This window comes from Ruditapes philippinarum, unplaced genomic scaffold (genome assembly GCF_026571515.1).
Source record: "Ruditapes philippinarum isolate M1 unplaced genomic scaffold, ASM2657151v2 ctg149_1_1_1_1, whole genome shotgun sequence".
NCBI lineage: Eukaryota > Metazoa > Mollusca > Bivalvia > Venerida > Veneridae > Ruditapes > Ruditapes philippinarum.
The window spans coordinates 221,481-239,877 of record NW_026859317.1 but is presented as its reverse complement, the minus strand read 5'-3'; the positions used below and the strand labels follow the sequence as shown (position 1 = coordinate 239,877).

General features: G+C 32.8%; 1 protein-coding gene across 2 annotated transcripts; it reads left to right on the top strand.

The window, feature by feature from the left end:
- Window positions 1-1,970: 1,970 nt before the first annotated feature.
- On the top strand, window positions 1,971-11,871 carry LOC132756054 (uncharacterized). 2 transcript variants are annotated; one of them, XM_060747026.1, is made up of 9 exons: window positions 1,971-2,126; window positions 2,956-3,090; window positions 5,117-5,304; window positions 5,740-5,938; window positions 6,542-6,691; window positions 6,806-6,937; window positions 7,287-7,643; window positions 7,848-8,079; window positions 10,351-11,871. In XM_060747026.1, the coding sequence occupies exons 1-9, from the start codon at window positions 2,015-2,017 to the stop codon at window positions 11,729-11,731; spliced, it is 2,886 nt and encodes a 961-aa protein (XP_060603009.1). In that variant the 5' UTR covers window positions 1,971-2,014; the 3' UTR covers window positions 11,732-11,871. The 2 variants fall into 2 exon arrangements, with proteins under 2 accessions (XP_060603009.1, XP_060603010.1); XM_060747027.1 differs by lacking the exon at window positions 1,971-2,126 and adding an exon at window positions 3,620-3,655 and having other exon boundaries at window positions 2,957-3,090.
- Window positions 11,872-18,397: the final 6,526 nt, after the last annotated feature.

The window sequence follows — 18,397 nt, the reverse complement described above, 5'->3', positions numbered from 1 at the left end:
ACGGCGCCGAAAAAGTGGTCACTTTTTTTAACAACATTTCTCAAACGAAAAACAGTGTTTGGGGCCTAAATAGGGCATTTTTTCACTGTTTGAGGTCTCAAAAAGGGGGGGGGGGTAAAAAGCCGTCGAAACACGCTTATATAAGGTAAAAGGTTTACAAAAAATGATGAAAAACCTTGGAATCACACAAAAACTAGATTTTTACATGTAAACACATGCCCTAACACCGAAATTTGGTGAAAAATTGTTGTTTTTTGACATTTTTTATTTTTATAATTAACCTTTTACCCCATGAGCATATTGCGAAAAATGGCCGTTTTCATTGAAAAGCCTCCTGTAACAAGTTCAAACTGCTATGAAACTATGAAAAAATGTTTTAATACTAATGAACTTGGCACAAATGTTGACTACACCATAGCCTCTGTAACAGCATGCTCAATGGTAAATTTCCTGTTACCATGGCAAATTGCCAAAAAATCACTATTTTGCATTGTTTTTTTTTTTCATCAAAACTGATTTCAAAGTGCTGCAACTTCTCAATCAATTGAGATAGAGTAAAAGGCTTTTCAGCGTCGGTTACTAGTTACCCTAAGATCGACCTGAGGCCATTTTTAGCCTGTCACATGTCCAAAATTTTCTTGGCGATGAGGGGGACTACCGCCCCTCTTCAAACCCCCCAAACAGAAGGGGGCACATCCCCCTTCTGGCAACCCCCTGATGCAATATTTGGATGGGGGACGGCGCCGAAAAAGTGGTCACTATTTTTAACAACATTTCTCAAACGAAAAACAGTGTTTGAGGCCTAAATAGGGCATTTTTTCACTGTTTGAGGTCTCAAAAAGGGGGGGGGGGTAAAAAGCCGTCGAAACACGCTTATATAAGGTAGAAGGTTTACAAAAAATGATGAAAAACCTTGGAATCACACAAAAACTAGATTTTTACATGTAAACACATGCCCTAACACCGAAATTTGGTGAAAAATTGTTGTTTTTTGACATTTTTTATTTTTATAATTAACCTTTTACCCCATGAGCATATTGCGAAAAATGGCCGTTTTCATTGAAAAGCCTCCTGTAACAAGTTCAAACTGCTATGAAACTATGAAAAATGCTTTAATACTAATGAAACTTGGCACAAATGTTGACTACACCATAGCCTCTGTAACAGCATGCTCAATGGTAAATTTCCTGTTACCATGGCAAAATTGCCAAAAATCACTATTTTGCATTGTTTTTTTTTCATCAAAACTGATTTCAAAGTGCTGCAACTTCTCAATGAATTGAGATAGAGTAAAAGGCTTTTCAGCGTCGGTTACTAGTTACCCTAAGATCGACCTGAGGCCATTTTTAGCCTGTCACATGTCCAAAATTTTCTTGGCGATGAGGGGGACTCCGCCCCCTTCAAACCCCCCAAACAGAAGGGGGCACATCCCCCTTCTGGCAACCCCCTGATGCAATATTTGGATGGGGGACGGCGCCGAAAAAGTGGTCACTTTTTTAAACAACATTTCTCAAACGAAAAACAGTGTTTGAGGCCTAAATAGAGCATTTTTTCACTGTTTCAGGCCTCAAAAAGGGGGGGGGTGCAAAAAGCCGTCGAAACACGCTTATATAAGGGAAAAGGTTAAGACAACACTGGAAATACTACAGCTTTTTACATAGGCAAAGAATGATAGTTTTAAATTTTCTTTAACTGTGCACAAGTTATAAATGAAACAAATTCATGAATCAATTTGGTCTCTATCATCATTGTCCCTTAAACGTTTTATTTCTGAAGCAGTGTGACGTGCAATTTTAAAAGAGTATTAGCCGAAGTTGTGAATTTTGAGCCGAAATTAGGTGATATTTGTACAAGTTAACTATTTGAATAAAACACACGTTCCTATAAATAGATTGAATTAAACTTAAACCGACCGGTGTGTAATCACCTGTATTACTTTCCAATATCTATTTTTATACCCGTGGTGTAAAATGCGTTGATTTATTACTACTGTGGTTTCCATAACGATTTTAATATGGATGGCAAGTCCTCGATTGAAAAAATGGTTTTTGACCTCAGACCATTTATTTGCAAGGTTATCAGGGGACCGAGGGTACTTCAGCACCTTTTATGTTACATTTCACCAGGTACGGGTTTATTTCCTTATAAACTTAATCGAAAAATTTAAGACGGCATTGTTACTTTCGTTTTCGAAACGTATCTTCATTTTTTGGGGTTATTTGTTGTGTTTTTTTTTACTTAAAATATAATGTTTTAACTTTTCCCTAGCTTGAAATTGTTTGATTATTTTTTTGTACTTTTAAATGGCAATTATGCCGTTAAATATGTCCGTCATGTATAAATATTAAAAGCAGAAGGAGTGTAAACACGTAATAAAAACACATATTCTAATAACATTTACTTCCTCGTTGCTGGCGTAAGCTTAGATCAGATCAACTCTACTATTTGTTTCAGAAGTGGGACAGCGAATAAAAAGTAACTTTGACTTAAATAGATAATTAAAATATTCTAAGTAAATCATTTAATTACCACCTCCTAAAACTTCAACTTGCAATCAATTAAAATAAGTTTATTGTTTCCCTTAACAATGCATTAATTGTAAAAAGTAAAATACAATGTAAAATGTAAAATACAATTTGATAATTGCTCCTGCATTTCGAAATGTCCAGAAGTAATTTACAACTCATTATGTAAATATATTGTTTGTCTCTTTCAAAGAAGAATTAAATAAATTTCTTCTGTGGCGAATCTACATCAAACATTTTTTAAATATACAAAATCTTGCTATCACTCTTTTCATGGCAATAGCGATATATTCAAAAAATATTTAATCATTTTCTTTCAATACAATCAAACTTTTTTGAAAGTTACAATTCAATTATTTAAAAATCTGATAAAGTTTGTAAAACAATACATGTATATGTTTTCAATGCTTTAAGTCTAATCTAATTTCAGCGGATGCCAACGACATTAAAAATGCCTACGGAAACATGCTACATGAAAAGGCAACAAATATGTTACTAGACAAACTTATTGAGAGCCAGCAAACTGGTAAATGGCAAGCATTTGTTCATGCAATTGAGGAAGCAGGTATGTTGTAATATGCAAGTGAACCTCAAACTAAGTCATTAAGGTTGTATTTTAGCAAGCATAACGCTATGTCTAAGGGACAAGTTGTTATAAGTTCCAATTCAATATTTTGTAAGACGTTTGTTCTAGCTTAATCAAAGTGGAGTGCAGTACAACACTTAAAGACAAAACGTCCTCAAAGAAAAAAAACTATATATTTATATATCATTCTACTTATACGTTTTATAGAATCATAATTTCTTATTTAGAATACAATGTATGTAATACAAAATATTACTATTTTGCTTGCAATTTACTTTTTTCAGTTTTGAAGTCAATCCTATCAATTAAAAGTAAGAAAAAAATAAGTTTCAAACAAAACATGACTCTAATGCTATAATATTCTTTTGAACATTTAAAATTAAATGTAAGAATTGTTGTCACTTTTTGCAAACATTATTCAACACTTTTGAAGGAAAAGAAGTTGTTTAAAGGACATTTTTTCAATGGTTTTGCCTTTCTAAATTATTGTAAACGTTTGCAATTGCAGACTTTGTCAGTGTTCAAATAAGATGAATATAAGAAGGTAAAACTTTGCTCAAGTCATGAGGATTTTAAGTTGCAATAATACCTGCTTCTTGTGAGGATTTTTAGTTGCCTTATCTGCTTGGCTGGTGTAGTTTATAGTCTTATTCGAGTTGTAATCTGCATGGTTGTTTAAAGCTTTTTAAGTTCAGCTTCCTTTGTTAGTCTACCATAAGAGACACTGCTGTACATAATTTATATTTGGAAATCCATAATATTCAAGAGACTATGTTTTATGTTGTATATAAATACATTCCTTACTCAAAATAAGAATCAGAAAGATATATAATGGAAACTCATATTTGACTGTATTTAAGCAAAAATTGTAAAAAAACACACACATAAATTTCTTTTGAAAATTTAATAATTATATATATTTATATATGATTAAAAACATAATATTTTTTAATTTAATAGTTTTATTTCAATTTGGCATTCATTGTTTGTGCCAGTGAATTATCAATAAAGTCTAAATGTTGAACAGTCGTCAATATGGTCTGTTATATACAGAGCATTGTCTTTTCCAATGCATTACTTGCATTATTAGTTTTTGTTGTTTTTTGTTTTGTTTTTTGTTGTTGTTTTCTTTGCTCCTTTGTTTGTTGTTTTTATTTTAAACATTACTTAAGTTGTGTTATCATGTTCTCCTGCTTTATAAAACTGTTAACGTTGTGGGGGACTTATTACAAGAGTATGTATTTCGGGTGCAAAAGCCATGAAGAGATTACTTTGGAAGTTATATTTACGAATATTATGCTGGTTTCAAAGCAGTAACAAATTCAACATTGAACCTTGAGAAAGACAAGGGTTATACTCGTACCAACAGGTAGTACGACTAAACAATGGGTTAGAACATAGAACAATTATATTGCCACTTTCTTACATAGCAGAACAGCAAAGACTAATTTATCATCAAAATCCACATACGTGTTTAGAAGGAAGACCTCCAACGACAATACTCTCTAAGTAACACTTCTGCTCATTCGAACATTATAATAGTATGTTCTAGACATTTTCATCTTCCGATTAGTCTTTCTAACTGTCAGGAAAATAATTCAGCAACAATTCGGTACCTATTCAAAATCGAGCTTGATTCAATGATCTTTTCTATCCAACATGAAAAGCTGCATTTTTAGCTAGATATTTTGTTCACATATGTTTTAATTGTTATTCCACTGAGTACAACAGAATTTTTTTTAATCTTTTCATTTGATATGCCATGATTATAGGTGTACATGGCTACTAATCGCCACTACTTCTCAAATGTGAATAAGTTAGTTATTTGGAAATCAGAAAGGCTTTCATTTTCTTTTATGATTCTGAATTGTCTCTGACAGTAAAAATATAGGTGTATGCATGGAATTTCATAATATTGATTGAGCAAGAATAACTTAAAGAATCCTTAACAATTTATCAGTCATTCGCCTAACTTTACATATATTATATCTATTATATTTTCCAGAGTATCCCTACATAGTTACCATTTTGAAAGGTAAATACGATAATCATAATCTTGAGGATTATCGTCATTATAAGTCAGTTATACAGATATTTGCACCGTTCTTGGCATCCCAAGTGCAGCCAGAATCTGTATTGTGTCAACTAAAACATGCTGGCCTTATAGACACGATGGATGAACAAGAACTCTATGTAAGATGAATGAATTATCAATAACATAACTTCAATTCAAAAACAATGAAATACAAAATGCACCGACAAAAATGTATAACTGATACATTTCGTAATAAATAGAGAATAGCAAATTTCAAATTAAACTGAAATCTATTTCCATGGCATTTAAGACATTCATCTAGTTTCTCTATATCATACATTAAATTAGCATTCGATAAAATACTTTCACTTAAACCTTAATAATTAAAATATACAAAGAATTCTTAACCGTAACTTCGTAAAAGTTTCATTTTTGCGAATAATATCTAACATAGGTCATTGAAATTTATTATTTAGAACAGTAGGCACATCGTTAACTTGTAAAGTAAAAATTAAGATCTTCCGTATTCACATATGTCTTACGTTTGTAGTAAAATATTCTTTTTAAAAACAATTGGTCTGTTTGAATTACAGGCATGCGCAAAAGTCGATGGAACAACAGCGGCAACAATGTTACTGCTTGATCGCATTCAATGTCGACTAGCACCTTCAAAATGGTTTGTCGAATTTTTAAGAATTTTATACATCAATGGATACAAGGACATTGTTAAGGAAATGGAGCCGGAATTTACGATTGAGTGTGAAGTTTTAAAACAAGTCAATGATATACCAGGTACTTGATTCTGCAATATGACAACATATCTGTATTATTTATATAAGTTTCATTATTAAACCTGTATCCATTATGGATATTTTTTATAAAAATCCCCCTCGAGACAATCTAGCCTACTAATTCAGAAAAGGCATTGCCATATATTGTTGAAAAGTCATAATATTGAATACCCTACAATATAATTCTATAAAAAGACATCACTTGTGAACAGAAATAACAATTAAGCAAGGTTGCAGAAATAATTCTGATCAACATTCGATTATAAACAAAGCTATAAGAAAATCATAGATATGATCATGGTTGTTGATATTGCAGGCGAATCAGCACGTTTGTTTACTAAAGTTACCTTCAAAAATATTTCACACCCTTTTAAACAAATCAGATATAAGCCATGATATAAGCCATCACATTCTAGGATATAGAATTGAAGAACAAGAGTTTGAAGTTAATTTTAAGGAGCAAATGCTTAATAAATATTTGATTCGTAAACTATTTAATTTATTAATCAGAACCAAAGGCACCATAGTAAAATATATTTCTCAATAGCAATGAATTTTTATGAGCAATATGTCTGTTAGAATTATAGTTAATAACTTTTTTCAGGAAACCATGATATGGAACAGGATATCTCAGAAACGACTTTGACTGAATATATAATTGCAACACGGTTAGATGGTTTCAGGCAAGAAATAATTGAGCTTGTTTCTCTACAGAAAATAGCTGCCAATCTATCACTGCACCTACTGCCAATTCGTAAGTATTCTTTTTATATTTCAAAAAATCATCACTTGTTTGTTGAAAAACTCTGAATGGTTGTTTGTAATCGATTTTAGATTTTTTATTTTTCACTTTATTCTAACATTTCAGCCGTGATAATCCGGTTGTCAAGACTTAGCAAAGACAGCAATAAAGAAGCCATGGAAAGTCTTTTGGAGGAGGTCGGCAAAATGGACAACCCGAACAAATGGAGTTTGTTTGTAACATGCTTGAAGGAATCTGGTAGGAATCTAGTGTGTCTCCTTAATAACTGACATGCACTCTTATAATAAAAAGACTTTTAATCCATATTTAGAGTAACCGAGTTCTGTGAAAAGAGATATTTTCTGTTTGGTATTCGTTCTATCCACTCTTCTGATTTAACTGGAGTTAAGGATTTTATTTGAATTCAGTTGCGGGACCACTTCATATATAATCAAGGGAACTCGAACATGCAAAACAAGTGCATATAAAACACAAACTAAAACATCTATTTCATTGGCTCCTAAAGATTATAGTCAAATGTTCGTTATTATTATTTCTTATACATGTTTATTGATAGTATGTTTTGTATGTATGTGTCTTTATATAGATTATTCATATATTGCCGGGATACTAACAAGGACTAGCGATAGAGGTACACATTACAGAGAAAGAAATTTGATCAAACTATTTACTCCGACACTTCAGCATCAGTTAGAACCCGGAGAGTTGATTAGTCATTTGCTCGCTGACAATATCATAAACGAAAAAGACAAAGATGAGATATTGTTGAAATACAGATGTTCTGGTAGCATTGCAGCATCGATAGCTTTGCTAGACTGTATGCAATGCAGACTTTCTCCAGATGAGTGGTATTCGGGGTTTCTAAATGCTCTATTAAATTGTGGAAGAAATGATCTTGTAAACATGGTGGACCCAGATTTCCTGCATAAGTCGGAGTACAGAGGTAGGTTAAGCAAAATCAATTTGTAACTAGATGAAAGACAGGAAATTTAAAGAAAACAATATTTTTCAGATTTTTATTTCATTTCAAATGTAAGGATCTATTGTATACTGTTTGTCAATTTGTCAGTTTGATTGTTATCCATGCTTGTATCAAGCACAATTCCTATGTCATCGTTTGTTTAATTCCTTTTATGTTTATTTCAAGGCGAAATTTTGGATGAAGTAAATCTATGTGAACCGATTTCGATGCAGTCATCTAACTTTCGTCTTGAATCTGCTTACGGTAGAGTTCTTAACATGGAACATTCTGCGAGACAACAAGTAGCAAAATTAAGACAGAAGTACGATGAAATGGAAAATGAGGCATTGATGGAGATACAGGGTGTATCAGCAGAATTGATAAACACTCTGCTTGAAACAAATGACCAACTGAAAAGGTATATACATTTTATCATTATGCCCCCATTTCGAAGAAAAGGGGGTATATTGCTTTGCACTTGTCGGTCCGTCGGTCCGTCGGTCCGTCGGTCCGTAGACCAAATGGTTTCCGAGTGATAACTAAAGAACCCTTAGGCCTAGGAACTTCAAACTTGGTATGGTGATTGGTCATGACAAGTAGATGACCCCTATTGATTTTGGGATCAAGGGGTCAAAGGTCAAGGTCACATTGACCTTGTAAGCAAAAACGGTTTCCGATCAATAACTAAAGAACCTTAAGGCCTAGGAACTTCAAACTTGGTATGGTGATTGGTCATGACCAGTAGATGACCCCTATTGATTTTGGGGTCAAGGGATCAAAGGTCAAGGTCACATTGACCTTGTAAGCAAAAACGGTTTCCGATCAATAACTAAAGAACCTTAAGGCCTAGGAACTTCAAACTTGGTATGGTGATTGGTCATGATTAGTAGATGACCCCTATTGATTTTGGGGTCAAGGGGTCAAAGGTCAAGGTCACATTGACCTTGTAAGCAAAAACGGTTTCCGATCAATTAACTAAAAACGCTTAGGCCTAGGAACTTCAAACTTGGTATGGTGATTGGTCATGACAAGTAGATGACCCCTATTGATTTTGGGGTCAAGGGGTCAAAGGTCAAGGTCACATTGACCTTGTAAGCAAAAACAGTTTCCGATCAATAACTAAAGAACCTTAAGGCCTAGGAACTTCAAACTTGGTATGGTGATTGGTCATGATCAGTAGATGACCCCTATTGATTTTGGGGTCAAGGGGTCAAAGGTCAAGGTCACATTGACCTTGTAAGCAAAAACGGTTTCCGATCAATAACTAAAGAACCTTAAGGCCTAGGAACTTCAAACTTGGTATGGTGATTGGTCATGATCAGTAGATGACCCCTATTGATTTTGGGGTCAAGGGGTCAAAGGTCAAGGTCACATTGACCTTGTAAGCAAAAACGGTTTCCGATCAATAACTAAAGAACCTTAAGGCCTAGGAACTTCAATCTTGGTATGGTGATTGGTCATAATTAGTAGATGACCTTATTGATTTTGGGGTCAAGGGGTCAAAGGTCAAGGTCACATTGACCTTGTAGGTAAAAACGGTTTCCGATCAATTAACTAAAAACGCTTAGGCCTAGGAACTTCAAACTTTGTATGATGATTGTTCGTGACCAGCAGATGACCCCTATTGAGTTTTGGGTCAAGGGGTCAAAGGTCAAGGTCACATTGACCTTGTAAGTAAAAACGGTTTCTGATCAATAACTTAAGAACGCTTAGGCCTAGGAACTTCAAACTTGGCATGGTGATTTGTCATGACCAGCAGATTACCCCTATTGATTTTGGGATCAAGGGGTCAAAGGTCAAGGTCACATTGACATTGTAAGTAAAAACGGTTTCTGATCAATAATTAAAGAACGCTTCGGCCTAGGAACTTCAAACTTGGTATGGTGATTGGTCATGAGCAGCAGATGACCCCTATTGATTTTAGGGTCAAAGGTCAAGGTCACATTGACCATGTATGTTAAAACGGTTTCCGATCAATAACTAAAGAACCCTTAGGCCTAGGAACTTCAAACTTGGTATAGTGATTGGTCATGACCAGCAGATGACCTATTGATTTTGGGGTCAAGTGGTCAAAGGTCAAGGTCACATTGACCTTGTAGGTAAAAACGGTTTCTGATCAATTAACTAAAAACACTTAGGCCTAGGAACTTCAAACTTTGTATGATGATTGGTCGTGACCAGCAGATGACCCCTATTGAGTTTTGGGTCAAGGGGTCAAAGGTTAAGGTCATGACCAGTAGATACTTGATAACCCTTATTAATTGTTTGATCACTGGGTCAGAAGTCATGCATAATAACCTTATCACATGACTAATTGGCTGCTGATATGGGGCATACATGTTTTACAAACATATCTTGTTTTACTAAAGTCTATGTCGGTGATAAGATGCGTAGAATAAATTGTTTTCATATATTTTCATTTGTGTAATGGTTTATTTTCCCATGTTACACATAAGTTGTGTTAAATGTTTGTTTTTTAGCATATGCCTTTACATTCGTTCCAGTATGGTACATTAAACTTTGTGATTATTGGCTTAATTGAAAAAAATGATCATGACAACATGTCGCAAATTTTAAACACTTCATTTCCGAGAGTCATTAAACGGACATATTTTCCTCAACTCATATAATTTCATGTTTGTTTACAAGGGAAGATTGGTTCGTAAATAATTATGACATTTTATTTCAGTATGGCGTCCAATAATTACGCAGGTCAGATGAAAATTGAACGTCTTTTAGATAAAACACTTGATGATATCCATAGAAAAGAGTTTAAATTTGTGCCTGAAAAGGGGTTTTTATCTTTCCCAAAATTGGGATCAATTCATCAAACGACAAGGAGGCGTCGGCGTGGCCCAAAGATTTCCAGGGATCGCTCTCAGTCACCGTGTATGGTATATAAAGACAGAAGACATGGTAATTACAGACACCGGTCTTTATCTTCTGGTTCTACCCAATCGTCTGGGTTCATAAAAATTGACGGAGAAAGAGATCAACGCATATTTTCATCACATAGCAACAGCCAAAATGCCATATCTAATGAAACAGTTCTCAAAGAATATTATTTCACACGGCAGGTTTCAGTATCAAGCACAAGTACATTCACTAATGATTCGCGCTCCCTTCCGAGTTCAGATGATATATTAAATAGCGGTGATTATGAAGCGATAAAAAGCACAGAATCACACGACGCAAATGATATTGGAAGGTTAGAAAGCTTTGTTAATTTTATATGTTATAGAACGGTCAGTGTTTCATATGCACAGAACGGCTACCAGTTGTCGAGTTTATGTATGCTGACAACTAATGAGCTTGTAATGGTTGACCAAAACCACGCTAGCGTCATTTTGTTTGATCCAATCCATGCACTTTTGAAAACATGTAAGATGAAAAGATGTTTTCCAGTAAAAGTGAACTGTTGTGAAAACAACAACGTGTTCATTCTTTCCAGAAGAGGCATCTCTAAATATACCATAGTCATGTACAAAGTACATTATATAAGGACTAAAACTGGAAAACTTTTTTTGCATAATCTGCTTCCTGTTAAAAAAATACATAATATATGCAATGGTCAGATATGCTCTTTCACTTGCTCCAAAGATAAAGTGTTAACTGTTTGCTCGTTTGGTCATATTCATATGTTCACGCATGACGGTAAAGAGGAAAGGGTAGTAAAAAGTAAAACAACAGAGACTAAAGCAAACTTTACTTGGCCACAATTTTGTACCATTGATAAGGACTCTTACGCGGTTTTCATTTACGACGTGTACTCAGCAAGCATAGGGAAATACATATTAAGCAGTGGAAAGTGTATATGGACTGTTGATATAAAAAATGGTGAAATAAACGATTTAATTGCTTGCTTTGGTCGGCTGTTTATATCACAGAACAAGAGCAATACAATCATGATTTTAAGGCAAGATTCAGGAAAGTTAGATCCATTTTTCATGCCAGATGAAAATATTTGTTATCCATTAGCTTTTACGTGCAATCATAGCCAAAGCACTCTACTCGTATCTACATACAACTACAGAAGAAAAAGGGGCAATCACATAATAAGGTTCTATTAATAAGAAGTAACTTACAAACAGATGCAACGACACTATCAAGTCAATATTGTTTATAGTTTTATATCCACTTTGGAATGCAATATTGCAAATACTATTTGATTTCCTTAGTTTAATTGAATCGCATTCGTTATTAAATGTCACCAAAATACATTTGATGCCACAACTTGTTCAAATGTAAGTGTTTTATTTCGTCTTGAAAGTAAAACAAACAAAGTTTAAGACAGATACTGCTTATGTTTTATTATAGTTGTCGATAATATTTTTGTAGATTTTAGTCAAAACATCATGCTTTTTCCAGTTCTTAATTTCCTTTAGCTAGTTATGTACATGTTTATCAAATCCTGAGCACTTAATGCTACAACCACAAAACAAGTTTTAAAGTTTTCTATCCAGATGAGAAGAAAAGAAAATAATTTTAAAAAATGAACAAAATATGTTATTTCAGCTATTACTCAATAGTGTAAATATTCCAGAAATGATCAAGCAACGATGAAACTTGGTTTTCCGCGGTCGAGTATCTATTTAACAGAAATTTCTTCTTGTTTTTATTTACGTTTGTTTGTTTCTCTCATGATCGGTGTCTCATTTAATGGGTTATTTTTTTCATTAGACTTTGATGATAGTGCAATAGTTTAATGACAGTGATGCTGAAGCAAGAACGAATAACTAAAAGTGATGCTATCTTTTAACAATTATATACTATTTGATTTCTGTAATCCATTACCTCTATAGGTCACTCCCTTTTTATCTACTTTTGTATTCTCAAAATAACAGTTAAAAGATACAGAAGTTTTATATGTTTTAATTTCCGTAATTTGAATTTTTGGTTAGATAGAAGGCTATTTTTCGCTTCAGTGAGTCATTAAAGTGTGTTCATTATTATTGATAAAATATTCATTTATTGTTTTGATTTGATTCTGTGGATATAATATCAGAGTGAGATTGACTCTCTAACAAAATTGTGTGTAATATTATTGTTAAAAAGATCTTTATTTATTTTCATTTCAATCAGCGGATGGTATAAAATGACTGTTGTTTAATCTACTCATTATTATTGTTAAAACGCTCATTTTATTTTGATTTGAGTCAATGATTAGATTATGATGGTATAGAAAGAGATAAAGATGAGGAGATTCTAAAAATCAATCAATAAAGGGATGTAACGAATAGCTAACAATATCATTGATATCCGTAGCAGTAATTTCCCTTTAAATCTATATAACGTTACTTTACTACCGAGTAATAAATTCGAGTATTGTTGATTTATAAATATAGCTGCTGCTGCTGCTGCTGCTGCTGCTGCTGCTGCTGCTGATGATGATGATAATGATGATGATGGTGATGATGATGATGATGATGATGTGATGTTGTTGTTGTTGTTGTGTGTGTTGTTGTTGTTGTTGTTGTTGATGATTTTGATGATGATGATGATGATGATGATGATGATGATGATGATGATGATTATGATGATGATGATGATTATTATTATTATTATTATTATTATCATCATCTCCTTTCTGTACTGTAAACCTACGCTGAATATGAAATCGAAGAACGAAGTAAGATGTTATAATAAATAGTTAAGTCGAAACACAGAGCTATTTGATTTGTACGAGGGGGCGCAGTCCCGAGTTTAAATCAGATTGCCGAGTGTTTTGATGTTCTTTCTTTTTTGTATGATAGGCAAAATTAAAGTTGCCTAGAAAAAAGTAACCAATGAATGATCAGTTGAAGTGACTTTTCTATCGATAGTCGTAAAAATAAGTAAACCCCAGAAATAATGAGCCAAGCAATGGGAATCTGTGGAGTGCGGATAACTAATACCTGCACTCCAGTTAACGCACTGTACATATTGTATATGTATTCGATTTAAAACAGAAAGGTCCCTTAACTATGACACAACAACATTGTAGAGATAATTTTCAGAAGTAACGGTCATTTACAAATGTGTACAACTATTTTTTGATGGTGGTATGGGGGTATTTTTAACATCATTTTGTGGTTGACATGTAATTGACTTTGACGTTCGCAAGACCTTGCACTGGACACACTGCTACAATTGGCCATCTGTCCACCTGTCAATATTAATTAAGACACTTCAAAGGACACCGCCGTTGAGATTTGATTAATGAATAATTTGTTGACAAAACAATCAGCATTTACAGCGTCCATTTTTGAATTAATAAAGTCGGAGTGTCTTTTCAAGGAATATACTGTATTTAAGTTGTATCGGTTCCTTGAAATCTATATTCAGAAACTTCCATCGCTTGCTCTATTTTGTCACTGCTTTATAAAGTAACTTATGAGTATGTAAATATCACACTAAAATCAATGACACAACACGGTTTTGTTTTATCATATTTTGATATTTATTACATAAGATTTTAGTTGTATTTACTCCAGTTACATTATTATCAGAAATGTGATAAACAAGCGTTTTTGCTAGTTGAGTTGACGGACTGTGCAATTTTTCAGGGGTGTTAGTTAAATACCTTGAAAACAACACCGTTGAAGATTCCCCCATTTAAGATCTCGAATTGCTTAAAAACTTTGTTGATCTTAATAGAAATATTTTGTACAATGTCGGATGTAGCCATAGATAGACATGTTATTTTTCAATTGTAACAGAAGGTTAAGATGGATTTATGATTTTAAAGATAAATATTATAATTTTGCCCAGATAAGTTGTTATCTTTTATTAATTTACCTGATGCTTCTTTAGCTGTTTAGTTTTCAAAATACCATCTACTGTACCTTTGGCTTTATCGCTTTTTGTAAGCACCATTGTTGTATTATTATGTACTTCCAATGGTATACAAGCTGTTAAACTGAGCCTGCAATTTCGTGAAAATAATATCACAATGCACATGCTTTTTACATGAAGTTATTAAATACAAATATAATAACATATTTGTTTACTTGATTTTTATGAATCAAAATAAAAGTAATTAACACAACATGACATCAACTGGTAATAATAACAGCTCCTTCCATAGGCCAAAATAAAAAGCAAGCATTCCATAAGAGACGACGCCGCTCAACGGCGTCGCCAATAAGAGTAAGTGGTGAACATGCATTTATATTAATCAATAGATGTGTTAGTTGAACGCTTGTTGCGTCATCAGATTTAGCAACAGGTCGTATTTAAATATATCTACCTGGTTTCGAGAAGTTCGATATGATGTTGTCACGGCGTTTAATTTTACTTGTGATCTGATTTGGATTTTATCAAATTAACTTGTTGCCTTAATGGTATACTTATTTAATTAGTGTAATATTGTGTTTCATCTTTTAATACCTTATGTTGGAGTATCATTGTACTTTTATCCTGTAAAATTGTGTTTAACGTTTTATATAAAATGTTTGTACAATTATGACATGTAAATAAAGATTACTTTTGAATATTATGTCACTTTTAGTGTGATAATACCTTAGGTGATTTCTTATTTAAAAGTTTATATTTTAAGAACGAATACTGTGGTCAGTGAATTCATACCATTGTTTTTATTGTTCTGAGTACTGAAATAATTTATTTATTTATTTATTTATTTATTTATTTATTTATTTATTTATTTATTTATTTATTTATTTATTTGCTCTTTATAATATTTGCTGTTAATGTAAGGACTGCAGTGTGTTATAATTTATTATGCATTATTTATCATGCCACATCATTTATGTCACATTATGTTTATTGTTTTGTTGTTGTTTTTGTTGTTTTTTTATTGTTGTTCTTTGTTGTTGTTGTTTTTTACTGAAATAAATAAGAAGAAAAATTATTGAAATGTGTTATTAGCTTTATTGCCATGGATAAGTCTGTCCTCGTCTGATTGTGTATATGCCTTTGAGTTTGACTTGCTATTGTATTATTAACTTGATCAGCCGATCGCACAAAATGGTTCAGCATGGACTATACACAATATACTGGTTTTATTTGCTTGTAACTTTTCGCTTTGTTATTTTTAAGAGTCTTTTACGACAGTGTGATAATAACAGATAAACATCATAAAGATTGATAATTATGAACACAATGTTTTATAACCATCAAACTTTTTTTTCATGTTACAAAATGCCTGTAGAGATATAATTTCATGACCAGTAGCGAACCAACACTTCTTTGTTTTAAAACGATTAAAACAATTATGTATTGTATAGCATGTTAGATTTATATTACAACGTCAATTTTCTGTCTGTATGTCTGTCTGTCTGTCTGTCTGTTAACTTAATCTATTTGTTCTTAGTGTTTCTTTTCTTCTATTTTACGCCGATTATTACAAATGTTTAGCAATATATTGACGGCCGATTATAACTGATTTTCCTGCATAACTTATGATGAATTACCTATTTCTCCGCAAGTGACCGACTACTAGTCCCACGTGAATTCTGAGCCCCTTTTCTATCGTTATTTTTGTATACATGCTCACTTCAAACTAAGTGATTGATAATAATTCATATTTACTGAAATTAAAAAAAAAAAACAGAGATTAATCGAAAATCTTAATTAAAGTTCATATTTTTATTGTTTGGAGATCAACGTGTAACCTTCGGGTCAAAACAGTGATTTATTCAAACGGTAGATTTTGGCACTATTGTGACCTTCAGCGTGCTCTTTTTATTTTCGAAATATTTTGTAGCATTCAATAAATGAGAGATTTTCCAACTCAAATAACACGCTTCGTGTTGTCAAGTGTCCGATCAGCGCGCGTCACGCGCATGCCAAAAGACGAAACACAAGCGCGCGCTGCAGCAGACTGCCATAAATCAACTGAACAAAATACATTAGATTAACCGTGAGAATTTTTCATTTAATCTTTCAAATGAAATATGTTTTCACATCGGTGCCAGTAGCTTTGAAGATTATATTTTTAAGCCTATGTACCTATTTATTTTTCATTTTTCATATATTTGAGGAAAAAAACATCATGTGGGGACAAGAAAATTAAAAAAAAACTGAGATTTTTTATCTAGTGTCTATATTAGTTAATCTTATTTATGCATCAACCGAAATAAGAAAAGCATTAAATCTGACAGCTTTTATGTGACCAATTTCCGATAGTGAGTAGGGTCGAAAATCCTTTTAATTTGGATTATTTAAACAAGTAACATCCCAAAATTTAGTGTAATGGGCTTGTTCTGCTTTGGAATTTGGAATAATCCATTGCTATTTTAAGGGTTCACAATATCACAGACAGTAATGTTGGCATTCATTGTCATTATGCTGGCATTGTGTATTTTAAATCGAAATAGTTCACTGGTCACATTAACAGATGAGTTTTGTCATTCATTTTGACGAATAACACGAGTACAATTATTAGATAATTGATTTAATGAAATCAAAAGTATTTCTTTAAGATTTATATTTAAAAATAATGTATTTCTAATTCAATTCAATATAGTTTACTGCATTTCACTGCATGTCCGTATATAAGGGGAAAAACGAGAGTAACAAAGGTAGATTTAGCTATGTAGTTTAAAATATACTACAGTAAGCAGTGCAAGCAAGGTAAGAGTTAATACATATTTGCTTAACCAATATAATTAATTGATCACTAAAAGATTTCCTATCTCGGTTATTTTAGCACCTGTTCGACTTATCATTAAAATTCTAAAAACATTGACAAATATTGATGATTCAAGAATAAACATACGTTTATCATATAAGACAATATTGACCTTATTACATATCAAAGGGACCGGCTTGTGCCATGTACGTCTTATTTTGTTTGTTCTTAAGAACAGTCAGTACCTGTAAATGTCTTAAAATAATTAATATCCATTTCTTAAGAAAATCTAAACAAAAAACAGCTTAAAATGTTTTTGCTGTATATTTGCTGTAGGAAATTAATTATAAATCGTAGTTTAAATATCCGAAGTGTATCCTTTAATTAAGCTACTGATGAGAACGCAAACCTTTGGCGGAGAAATGTCGAAGGTAGTGCCGTAGAAAATTATTTTGCATTGCAATGCCTAAAAGGAAATCGTTCAATTTTTTTAGAAATAAATTTCCTATTTCTTAATTGTTTTTTATATCAGCCGGTGTTCTTACCTTTAGGTGCATGTCTTAATTAAAAAAAAGTTTGGTGAAAACATTGTTTGAATCAATAGTCACAATGAATATATTTTAAGCTTTATATATGAATTATTTAATCTTATTCCGCTAAATTTGAGAAATGAACTGCCCCATTTGTAATCATGTAAATGGAGTAAAGCTTCAAAATATTTCCCTCATTGCCTGCTGGCGGTAACAAATTCTGCCCTACGACAAGTGCTGACCAAGATTTGCCACAGCACATCCGTGTTTTTTTGGTCATGGTATGCACTGTTCGATATTAAGACAGGAAAAATATGAGTTATCCTCTAAAAGTTATAAATGGAGTTGTCCGGATTGAAAGCTTAGTAAGAGTTAAACCAGGCACCCAAATGATCAAGTGATATTAAGATAATATGCATGCTATTAACGTTAACGTTCACACTGAATACGGTGACATCTATTCAATTTACGTCGCCAGCACTAAAGCAGTGGAAAGCAGTGGAAAAAAACACAATCACCGAACAAATATAGCATATATATCAAACAAAACGCAAGCACGTTGTCCATTATAAAAAGTATACACGGGGGAGGAAGTGTTACACGAAGGATGGAGTTCTTATGATAACTTGTTCAGG

What these genes read in the sequence shown, in the direction of transcription:
- LOC132756054 (XM_060747026.1), top strand. Translation starts at nt 2,015, where the DNA reads ATGGATGGCAAGTCCTCGATTGAAAAAATGGTTTTTGACCTCAGACCA. An exon ending in AACATGCTTGAAGGAATCTG is followed by an intron (nt 6,938 to 7,286) that starts GTAGGAATCTAG and finishes GTCTTTATATAG; the next exon opens with ATTATTCATATATTGCCGGG. An exon ending in ACAAATGACCAACTGAAAAG is followed by an intron (nt 8,080 to 10,350) that starts GTATATACATTT and finishes ATTTTATTTCAG; the next exon opens with TATGGCGTCCAATAATTACG.